The sequence below is a fragment of the Phascolarctos cinereus genome, unplaced genomic scaffold, assembly GCF_003287225.1.
Source record: "Phascolarctos cinereus isolate Bilbo 61053 unplaced genomic scaffold, phaCin_HiC Scaffold_726;HRSCAF=1367, whole genome shotgun sequence".
NCBI classification, from domain to species: domain Eukaryota; kingdom Metazoa; phylum Chordata; class Mammalia; order Diprotodontia; family Phascolarctidae; genus Phascolarctos; species Phascolarctos cinereus.
Window position 1 is genome coordinate 248,643,298 of NW_027556098.1, and position 12,600 is coordinate 248,655,897.

Consider the following 12,600-nt stretch of genomic DNA (forward strand, 5'->3'; position numbering starts at 1 on the left):
TTTTCATACACCTACAGAACACATCAAACAAATACAAAAATATAAATTCTATATTTGTAAGAAAAGGAAATTGAGGAATGGCTTTTTGTTTTACAAAAACAATGTCATTTTGTATTTGTTTAACAAAGATATGAAATTACTTTATTAAAGAATTCATTATGAGTACCAGGATGGCATAAAGCAGTTAAAGAGCTGACCTCAGAGTCAGGAAGACCTGGGTTCTACCTTTGACATGTCCTGTCTATGTGACACAGTGCTTAATCTCTCAGGGCAACTCTCTAAGGCAGAGGTTTTTACCCTGGGATCCACAGACCCCCAGTAGATTTGAGAGGGGTGGATCCATGAACATGGATGGGAAAACAATAAAATCTTTACTTTCACTAACCTCTAACTGAAAGTCAACTTTTCCTTTAATTACCAATTTAAAAAAACCACATAATTTTCACCACTAAGAAAAGGTCCATCACTTCACCAGACTGCAAAGGTTTCCATGAGACACAAAGAGGTTAAGAACTTCTGACCCAAGCTACAGGTTGCAGACTTGCATGGAGCTCTCTAAACCAATAAAATCACAGGTCTGGTCTCCCTCTCCTCATCAAATAGAATTAATCACAACAGTCTTTTCTAGCACTTAAAATGTGTTTTAATCTCCATCTAAGTTTTCAGGAACACATTATTGTGGAAAATGAGGCCATGTTTCTGTTGCTTTGCAATATAAACTATTGAATGAATATAAAGCATTTATTGAATATTTAATATGTGCTAAGCTCTGTACTAAGTGCTTAGGATACAATTACAATAGTTAAATGGTCTTTGTACCTTCAAGGAGCTTCCATTTTAATGGGGCACACAACACATGGGGCAAGGTGGCCACGGGAGGGAGTTATAATGTATCAATAACTCATTAATAGCTTAATCTCTAGAGTTTGAAGATTTGCAAGTCATTTATGTACCAATTTCCTCCCAGCTCTAAATTTGGGCTCATGTTATCTCATTTGATGCTCACAACAATGCTATGAGATAGTATGGATGTTATTATCTCCATCTTATAAGAGAACTAAAGGATCAGGGAAATTAAGCGATAATCCCAAGATCTCACTGATAGGAAGTAGCAGATCTAGGACATAAACTCAGGTTGTTAGACCCTCATGTTTTGGCCTCTTTCTTCTTTACTGGACTGCCTTGACACAATGAAATATGAAATGTGTCAATGAGATGAAGATGTTTCAGTGTCCTTATAAAAAGCTTTTTTTAGTCTATGGTCTGTATTAGGCACCATACATCACTACACAAGCAATTAATCAGTCAATAAGCATTTATTAAGCACCTGCTGTATGCCAGGCACTATGCTAAGTGCTAGGGATACAAAGATAAAAAAAAAATTAAACAGTGCCTGCCGTCAAGAGACTTATACTCTATCAGAGAAAGAGCATACGCATTAAAAAAAGAGTACATACAAAGTAAAATTTTGGGTGAGAAGTACACTAGCAGCTGATGGTGGTGGGAAGGAATCTGGAAATGGCCCACGTAAAAAGAGAAAACATTAATTTTCTTTCCTTATCTAATGTCATAAGGCAGGCTAAGACAAAAGACAGAAATGCAAATGCCTCTATTGATAATCTCCAATTTATCTTGTATAGATCTTATTTGTTCATAGTTGTTTGCATGTTGTCTCCCCTACTAGATTATGAGCTCATTGAGGGCAGGGACTGTCTTCTGCCTTTCTTTGTATCGCTAGAGCTTAGCATAGTACTTGATAAATAGTGCTTAATAAATGCTTAATAAATACTTACTGACTGTAAGAAATGCAAATTAATAGTTTTTAAAAATTAGAAACCTGAATTGCCAAGAGCACCAACTTCCTTCCCCCTTTCCCCCAAATACTTTAAACTTAGAGGGCTTTACTGATTATAATTTCTGATGAGTTATTTTTGTTGAAATTATAACATATGCTGCTAAAATCATGTATCCTCTATTTGCATTCCTACAAGAAAAATATCCGGATCTTCTGTAAGGAATATAGTATGTTATTTTATAGGGTATCTGGCTAAAGGATTAAATTTGTCCAGGACAGTTCAAATTAAGTTCACTGTGGGTGAATATTAACAACTTTTATTTTTTTTCAGAGGAAAGTAAACCAAGTCAGAGAAGACAAGCCAGTTTTTCAGTTCCCAGGTAAAAGTGTTAGTGTAGCCAAAACCATAAAAATATGGCTATTAAAGAAGCTACAAGATAAGCAAAACACAGGGGAAGAAGACTTCCAGGATCTCTTGGGAACTTCTCACGATTAATTTTCCTTAAACATGTTTTTGCATTTTCTTAAGCAGCAGGAAACATGATTTTAAAGGAAAATTTGGGCTATTTAAATCAAGTTCTTTTGCCATTGTGTTTACAGAGGACAAAAAGATAGAATGAAAGTTCTGTGATCAGTATTTATGAAAAATCAATTCCAATGAATATATATTCATACACACACACATATGTATGTGAAATGATACATAGTTGGTTACTGACTCTAGGTTTCATTATCTCTAAACTATTAGAATTAGATGCCTCATAAAAATGATGTTTCGATTAAATAACATTGGACCCAAACTGATTGGAATTAAATTAAAGAATTTTATTGCTTCTATCCAATAATTCAAGAACACTGCTTAAAATGCAGTATTCAAAGAAAAACAAAAGTAACTACATTAGATTTCTATGATGTTCTGTAAAAATTAATGTTCGGCTATATGCTTTGAGTTTCTCCAGTGCTCTTCTTTGGGGTAAAAGTTCGACATTTTCTGAGTTACCCAACTTCTTAAAGAGGCTTATTCACTGAATGGGCATTGTGTCATTCAAACTGAGAACCTGAAAAGAGGTTAGCTTAAAAGGGCCAGGGTCTCTCATTGCATCCTGAGCTATCTCTTGTCCTCTGGCCATTGGATCCAGATGGCTCTGGAGGAGAAAGTGAGGCTGGTGACCTTGCACAGCCCTCCCTCACTCAAAACAAAGTCAATTGCAAATCATGTCATCATCTCCCTGATGTCATGGTCCTCTTCAAGAATGAAGAACAAACACAACCACACATTTTCTAGAAATTGCCTCCTGACCCTTTCTTCTCATCAGGGTCCCTCAAAAACATGCTGCATGTTCAGGGGCCTGGAGGCTCCTCCAGCATGGTGGGGCTGACCAACGGCTCACAGATCTATGCCTGGAAGGGACCTCAGAGGCCTTAGAGTATAATTTCCTAACACACATAGAAGGAAACTGAAGCCCAGGGCATTTAAATGACTGGTTCAAGCTGAAGTGGTTTTTTTGCGGAGCCTCAAGGATTTCATAAGAATTTTTACAGACTCTTTTGAAAAAACTGTTGTCATATAGACATTTTCATCTGGGCAGTCTCTATCATCTCCACCTTAACACTTCAATAGAGATTGGGGTAAAAAAAAAAGCCTTCTAGAACTTAAAATTACTCTCTTGGTAGAACAAAAGAGTCAACATGGCTTCTAGATTTTATATAAAGAGAGATATTCCATATACAATCCAGCCAGATGGAACTATTCCCTACTTACTACCCTAATTCACCCACTGCTTCCCCACCTCAATGACTTTTGTTCACACTATTCTCCACACATGAAATGTACCTTCTCCCTTTCCCCCTTTCCCAACCTCTATATGTTGAAATCCATCAAAACCAAACAATCCATCAATCAATATTAAGTGCCTACATCGTGACAAGAATTATGCTAGGCACCAGGGATAGAAATGCAATGAATGAAACAATCCTTACTTTCAAGGGGCTTACTTTTCTAAGGGGAGACAATAGTCCATATACAAATACACAGACAACTAGTAAATATATAAGTTCAAAGAAAAAAATGCAAATGACTACCAAGTTTTTAAATTACAAGGAAGTCTAGGAGGGAAGACACAAGCTGTTTCCTCCATTGAAGACTTCTCTGACCAAGCATCAGAAATGATTTCTCCTTCTTTGGAATTCTCACACACTTTCTGCACCTCCCCTAGTCACTTATATTTATTTTGCAGTACGGTTATTTATATGCATCTACAGCTTTACTTCTCATCCAGGTTATAACTAATGGCAGAGACCATGTTTTTAAATCTCCCTCTGTAACTAGCACAGTGCTTTCTTTGCACATTGTAGGTGTTTAATAAATGTTTCTTGAATAAATAAATGAATTGTATGGGATTTCATAACTTATCTAGGCCACCTGATCACCCACGCCAGAATCCCATATACAAAATTCCTCACAGATCATCCACACTGCATGAACTCTTTCAGTGATGTCCACCTAATGTTTCCACAAGGGAGCCCATTCTTCTGAGCTGTTTTAATCATTAGGTAACCATTTCTGATATGGAACCCAAATCCGGCTCGCTAGAACATCTACTCAGTGGTCCTTGCTCGGCCTCCTTGGTTACACAAAATAAACCTAATTTCTTCCAAATGACAGCCTTTCAAATATTTTTAAGGTGGCTATCATCTCCCTGTTCCTCCAAGACTTCTTTGCTTCAAAAGCCATACTCAATTCCTTCAACTATTCCCCTAATAAGATGGCTCTGAATCTCCTCACCATCTTGGTTGTTTTCCTTTTGGGGGACATTTTCTTCATTTTATCAATGTCTCTCTTTAAAAAACAAAAAACCCAACACTCAGAACTGAGTATAATGGTCCAAATGTGCTCTAGACAATACCCAGTATAGTACACCTAGCATTTTTTGTTTTGCTCTGGACTCTTACTCCCTGGTGTATTCTAGGTTATTCTGCATTATCATTTATTATTTTTGATTTGCTCAGGTAATTTCAAATATTATCAGCTCTCAATGATCTGCATTATTAAAAGCAGACCTAATCCCAATTCTCAAGTGTATTTCTTACACTGAGATGATTATAATCATCTACACCTATATAATCTACATTTATGTCTATATCATTTTATCTATACCTATATCAGCATCAATCATACATCATCTTTATCTATATCTACATTTATACCAATATCTATGCTATACCTATGCCTGTATCTATATCAGGACAGCCAGATGGCACAGTGGATTCAGTGCCAGGCCTAGAGTCAGGAAGACTGATCTTCCTAAGTTCATGAATTCAAATCCAGTCTCAGACACTTACTAGCTGTGGGACTCTGGGCAAGTCACTTAACCCTGTTTGCCTCAGTTTCCTTATCTGCAAAATGACTTGGAGAAGCAAATGGCAAAGCACTCCAGTATCTTTGCTAAGAAAACCCCAAATGGGGTCATGAAAAGTCAGAAACAACTGAAAACAACTGACCGTCAACAACAATATATCTATATCTACATACCTGCTTCCACAAACAGTTGCTATGGCTTTGAAACACCCAGAAGCAAGCTGATAGGAGCCTGTGTAGCACCGGTCAATGGCCCAGTTGAAGAGATTTATTTGGTCAGGATTTAGTTCCAATAACAAAACTACAACTTCACAGCCAAGCTGATGGACCTGAAGATACACAGAACAACATTTACTGACGTGTCTAGTGCTGGATCTCAAATAGAGTAGGTACTTAATAAATACTTGGTTTCATTGAATTATTCTTATTTACAGAAAGAATATGCCACGCCCATATGCAAAATGTCTATGATGAAGCAAAGAATATTCTACCAGGGGTGGGGAACCTGCAGCCTTGAGCCCACATGTAGCCCTCTTCTATGAAGTTTGGATACAGTCAAAGGGCCATATTTGAGGATCTAGAGGGCCATGTGGGCCTCAAGGCTGCAGGTTCCCCACAAAGTAGAGGAAGCAATGGAGTGCCTTTTGAGACTCACACAAGTGTTTTGATTTGTTTTCAAGTAGCATCTTTGCATGTTGAGGATAAAGTTTTTAATAACAATAAGAGAAGGTTAAAACTGAATTTGGCATGTTATGCAGACAAAAATATGGGAGCCACTCAATGATGTCAGAAGTTGGACTTGAGATGGTTTTGCTGGCTTTTAGGCCAGCTCTCTTGCCACCCAGCCATAAATTAAGATTTAAAAATGGATGACCATATGTGAACAACCCAATCCCTTAAACTGTGTAAGGCCTGAAATTCCTTTCACTAAAAGCTAAGCAGAGTTCTAGGTAATCAGGACTGCTCCTGGGCAAAGGTTTTCTGAGGTGTTCCCACCTCCTTCCCCAGAGAAAAATGTGAGTAAGTGTGCTGGCACAAGAAAGAAAAGGGTAGAAGTAGTCTGTGCTTACTGATAATAAAGGGACTGAAGTAATAACCATCAGGTCCTTGCCATCAGGAGGAAGGAGGGAGGGAAAGTAAAAGAGAAAGGAGGAAGGGAGGGAGGGAGCGAGAGGGAGAGAGGAAGAGAGAGAGAGAGAGAGAGAGAGAGAGAGAGAGAGAGAGAGAGAGAGAGAGAGAAGAGGAGAGAGAGAGAGAGAGAGAGAGAGAGAGAGAGAGAGAGAGAGAGAGAGAGAGAGAGAGAGAGAGAGAGAGAGGGAGGGAGAGAGAGAGAGAGAGAGAGAGAGAGAGAGAGAGAGAGAGAGAGAGAGAGAGAGAGAGAGAGAGAGAAAGAGGGCGTTTAAGAGGTGTAGGGCTCTGGGATTTGGGGTCCCACTACCTTTGCTTCCTTAACGCTGGGAAAACAGGGTGGGAGAAACCCCAGAAAGTGAGGCATACTGCTAGCCCACTCCTTTAAAAAAGAGAACCTTAGAGTCCAGAGACAAGGAAACAGAGTGTCTGACCATGACATGTTAGTGAAAAAGCTATATAGCACAGCTCCCATTTTGCCTCTGAGCTCTGAATTCGCTGGCATCCCATGACAGAAGTCAAGCTTGATCTGCTCATGGACTACATCTAAGCCTGGCTTCTAAAGGCCTGGAAACAGCTCTCCATTTCACTCCCAGGCTTCTAAGACCCATTTTCTGAGAGTGCTATACAATCCCACACACACACACAAAAGACAGCAGGAATATCATGTCAGTGAGAAAATGGTGGTGGTGGTAGCAGCAATGGGGGATAAAATGACTAGGTGCCATGGTGCCAAGCTGGTAAAAAAAATTAATTTTTGTCTTTTGTTCTCCACTTCTGCTCCTTTCACATCTATTTAATATTAGTCTTTTACACTTTAGCATGAATGCATTTGAAAGCCAGTTGGCCTGGTGTAAGTATGTGTGTGAGGCAGTAGATCATCTCTTCTACAAGTCCTAGAATCTGTATTCTATTTTGCTTGACTATTAAGACCTTCTCCATTCTCTCTACCCTAAGACTCCTAGTATCCACTTTCACTATCCTCTCTTTCTTCACCTATACCACTATCATGAATCTTAATTATCCCTTGGTCTGGATCTCCCTTCTTTTTTTTCCTATCCCTTTGGAAAGACAGTCCAGGAAATCTGGGTTGTTTTGGATTTTTGATGAAGCAACTGTTATATAATGAACAATGTCTGTGTTAATACATATATATGTTTGTGTGTGTGCTTAGGCAATTAAGTGTGTGTGAGAGAAGGGATTAGATAGCTTATGGAAAGGAAAAATGTAAACACTACTGACATTTATAGATACTAGCAAAGATAAAAGAAACCCTGCTAGACTTTGGTTTGCTAAACTACCATGCAGCACAGTAGCCACTAGGAATATCATTAAATATTTTATCATATGTATTCAAGTAGGCTAACTTTATTATAAGTTCCATTTGATTATAACACTAAGCTCTGCTCACATGTGATCAGTCATAGTTTGTAGTTCACGTAGCAGAATTGTACTCAGAGCTGAAAACATTGGAGGGAATATTGTTTATAAGTTTGATTACTAGACATTACCTACAAGTGGGTCATTTGTCAATATTTGAAAACAAAAAATGCTAACAATATTCAGAGTCCATCCTTTTCATTAGAATTTTTAATTATTATTAAGCGTGATGAGTTAATCTAAAAATAATGAAGATTAAATGATGGTTGCAGAAATACTTTCAAACATTATAAAGTTGATTTACATATGTTTGTTCAGATCAGACCTAGAAGCTATAATTTATGACTTTCTTTTTCCCTCCAACTAACAAGTTTAAAATTAAAAAAAAATTTGCTTCCACCTCAAGTCTATATGCTTGCCATTTTGTTTTCTTTAGCAATGGATATAAGGGAGAAAGAAATGAAGGTCACTTTGTTTACTTCCAGGGCCTAGAATCAGATGAGAATGTGATGTAGGACGGAGTTCTTACAAGGGAGAACTTTAAATCAACTCAATCAATTTTGCCACTTGGCTGATACCCTTGGCTTGGTATTTAGCAGCAGATAAATACTCATTGTATTTTTGCAATGCATTTGAAAAAAAGTTTATCATATTAAAATGGTAGCTACCATAGACAGAGACAGAAAAACGATAAGCTTTCTCAAATGAAACTTCATTCTCCTAAAGTGGCTTGATGTTGTATATAACAGAAGCCACTTAAATGCCTGCAACGGGCTGATGGGTTTGTTTTGGAAGTGATGAAGAAAATGGTTTACAATTCTCAATAACTTAACAGAACAAAATACAAAACAGATTTTAAAATAAGGCAGCTACTTACTCGTAAATCTTGACAAGCCAGAATGTTGTCAAGCCATTTGTATAGATAGCCATCTGGGGAAAGGCCCACATTGTCAAAAACAGGACCACAGCACAGTACTGCTGACATAGCCTAATTAGAAAAAAAACGACAAAAAACCAGAGATACAGAGGATGGATCAGGGCTTAGTAAAGTCTTGGGTATTAATTGAAATTCTATTGAATCTACTAAGCAATCTTGAAAGGGAGCTTAGATTTATAATTTATGAGGATCATCTGAAGCAGTGTAACTAATCGCTATGTCTTCAAACATTCCCTAGGTAATCTTACTACCAAATGTCAGGTCCTAAATTTTAACACTATAACTGATCCATTTGCTAAAACGGTATGCATTTTTGTGGTTTTAACCAGACTTAGTGAGGAAGTAAGACATTCCAAATGCAATGGTTATTTCTTGGCACTTCAAAAAAAATGGACTTTCTCTAAACAGTTTCCAGTGAATGGATTCTGATCATCAGAGGAACTTTTTTGGGGGAGCAGACCATTGGTATATGGTCTCCGCTAACACAGATCAATGCTAGCTCTCTGAGGGCAAATGGCCTGCTTGGGATCACACAGTCTGTGTGTGTCAGAGAGGGGAGGTGAACCTAGGTCTTCCTGACTCTGAAGCCAGTTCTTGAGATCCACTATGCCACTCAATTTCTTTATAAGTAGATATGAGTTCTAAAATTTTGCTTAGATGATGAACATTTAACCAATAAACTCAAAGGGCTAACTGTAGAAAGAAAAATATTTGATATTTATTTAGAAAAACTGGCAGAGTGTTAAAGCTGGGCACATATGAGGCAGGGCCCAACTCTAAGTGTGTAGCAGTATGTATATGTGTATATGTGTGTGTGTGTGTGTGTGTGTATACATACCCATATATAGCTCAGCATCTGTAGATGCATATAGACATATGCATATCCACACACAGAATATATACATACACATACACTTGTATGTATACATGTATACCTGCTTCTGATGTCTGCTCATGGCCTAGAAGTGACCCTGAATGGGGTATAACTTCTAGAATATACTACTAGGCTGGAAAGACTTTAAGCACAAGCCCGCTGGTCATCCTGAGGACCAGCTCAGATGAATTCTGAGAATAATCTCTGAATGGGTCACAAAATTTTTTGACCATAACAGTTCAAAAAATAGTTAACTGAGAAGTGATGAGGTTTGAATGGTGGAAGGTATCCCCACAGGGATGTAATCCGTGATTTTTAAAATATAAATCCACATCTTATAAGTACTTTCCTAGCAAAGTTCTTGAACTTTAAAAAAATGAGATGATAGCCTTTCATGGTAAGGAAAAATCAACTACCTACCTTTAATGCACAATACTGGTATCTTGTTATCTGATGATTTCTATCACTGTAACGATCCAGAGGTGTGAACATAATGCTGAAGGGTCCTGCCCACTGGCTAAACAAGATGAAAAGATGGTGCCTCAAACTTTGCTGGGGGAAGAGAAATCTTCTGTGGTGAACTGGGGAATGAAACAGTACACTCTGAGCTCTCACAATACACATATTTCAAGTTTTAGAAAAGTAAAAAAATGACAAATTAAAATTTTCTTTAGCTTACACAACACTCGTTTCATGAAACAAGACTGATCAAAAACTTAGGTGTTATTTTCTCTTACTTTTACACATAATTTCCCTTAATCTCCAAGGTAGTGAGAAGCAGATACTAAAAAAAACTGGCACCTTCAGATGGTCCCTGGACTACCTGCTCCACTGCTGTGCCCTTTGGATTTCTGGGTCTTTCCATCTGCTTCACGGCTGAATTTTCTTTAATATATTGTTTTCCTCAAATAGAGCGTGATCTCCTTGAAAGCAGGGACTTTCTCAATTTTTCTACTTGTAGCTTGTCACACAGTAAGTGTTTAATAAATGCTTTTTTCATTCATTTATTTCTAAACTTGTCTTCTTGCTTCTCTATGCAGTGTTCTCTTTATTATGCTGAGCTCTAAAGAACTGCTGAATGCAATTTCATTAATTGCCTATTTTAAATAAATAGGTTGTAATTACTGGAAGTAAATTTTGAGTCTGAATTTATGGCTACTAAAGGGGAAAAAACTTGCTTTGCATGCCTATAATAACAACTGTGGGCAGATACTTATTATATTTTTATAAAGAACAGCTCTATTAATAATATTCCAACTATATACTATCATTAACGACATTCCAACTTAATAGTGACAATAGTAGCTAACATTACCATTTTATAGTTCCAAAGTAGACTTATATATGTATTAACTCCTTTGAACCCCACTACAACACTGTGACATGAGTAGTGTGTTATTATCCCCATTTTATAAATGAGGAAATTTAGCCCCACAGGATCAGAGAATCTCAGAGTTGGGAAGAACCTCAGGGCCAGCTAGTGCAATACACATCTAAGAACCCCTTCTTCAATCCTGCTCATCCTGGTTGCCTCTAGCCTTTATCTGAAAACCTCCCAGACTGGGAACCTACTGGAAACAGTTTTGCTGCTTTTGGACAACTAACTGTTAGGAGGCTTTTCCTTATATCAAACTGAAATCTGTTTCTCTTCAGTTTTTATCCATTTTTTTCTTGTTCTGGGTCTAGGCAGACCAAATATATTCTTTTTTTTTGTGAGGTAATTGGGGTTAAGTGACATATTCTTTCTTCTACATGGCGGACTTACAAATATTTCATGGCAGCTATATATCAAATCCCCTTAGTCTCCTCTTTCTAGGCTGACCATCACTAGTTCCATTCTGTTAGCATGATCTCCAGTCCCCTCACCATCTTGGTTGTGCTCCTCTAATCAGGCTTCAGTTTTTCAGCGTCCATAACTGGAGACCCCAGAGGTAGCTAGATGATGCACTGGATAAAGTGCTGGACCTACTCAGGCTGAATTCAAATCCACTCTCCCATACTTACCAGCTGTGTGAACCTGGACAAGTCAATTAACCACTGTTTGCCTCAGTCTTCTCAACTGTGAAGTGGGGATAATAATAGCACCTACTTTCCAGGGTTGTTGTGAGGATCAAATGAGATAGTATTTTTAAAAGTGTTTAGCCCAGTGCCTGACACATAGGTCCCTCATGGTAGGTACTTGATAAACCCACCCACCCTTCCTTTCTTCCCTCTACCTTCCTTCCTCCCTTCCTTTCTTCCTTCCAATATGAGACTCTAGATGTGCTCTGACCAAGGCTGAATACAGCACATTAAACTACTCTTAATGCATCCTAGGATAACGTTACCTTTGTTGGCTTCCATGTTACGCTAGTTAACTCATATCAAGTTTTCAATCCCATAAAACTAATAGATCCTTTATTAGAAGTTGCTGTCTTGCCACTGAAGCCAAATGTAAAATTTACATTTACCCTCCATTACATTTAGCCCATCGTTCTAGCTTGTTCTGATATTTTTGATCCCGACTCTGTTATTCACCATGGTAACTATCACACTAGACTCTGTGTGCACGTTTGACAAATTATCTATGCCTTCATCCAAGTCATTGATAAAAACATTGATGAGCCCAAGGTCAAGGCCAGAGCTCTTTACTACTCTTTACTCCAAGGTGATGTTAATAAATACTATTAAGTACTTAAGAGTAATAAGTAACCCATTAATAAATGCTTAGTGCTCCTTGGAACTGGCCATTTGACTAGATGTTTACTATGTTTAGTGATTTATACAAGGTCACATAGCTAGGAAGTGACAGAACCAGGACTCCAACCCACACCTTCTGACTTTAAGTCCAATGTTCTTTCAATTGCACCACATTCAAGCTGGGTCTACACGGCACCAAAACAACAGGTCCCAAAGTGAAACTTTCAGCCAAGTACTGGTTGAATATATACTGAGACAACCCCTCCCCAGTAATCCCTACCCCAGCCCTTCCATGAGCTTGGCTGATTTTTTTCATTTATATGACTAGTTTATTTTTATTTTTTGTTGAACTGACTAACCATTTTAAACCCGAGTCTTCTTATTCAGTTTGGATCTCTTTTACAGTCATTTGATCTGACAGAGAAAATTCTGTTTAACCATGTAATAAT

General features: G+C 37.9%; 1 protein-coding gene across 1 annotated transcript in view; it reads right to left on the reverse strand.

The window, feature by feature from the left end:
* Window positions 1-12,600, reverse strand: part of FRY (FRY microtubule binding protein) — a 433,805-nt gene that overhangs the window by 107,198 nt on the left and 314,007 nt on the right. The window contains 3 exon segments of the mRNA XM_078147059.1: window positions 5,328-5,482; window positions 8,539-8,649; window positions 9,893-10,053. Coding sequence (XP_078003185.1) covers window positions 5,328-5,482; window positions 8,539-8,649; window positions 9,893-10,053 — 427 coding nt within the window.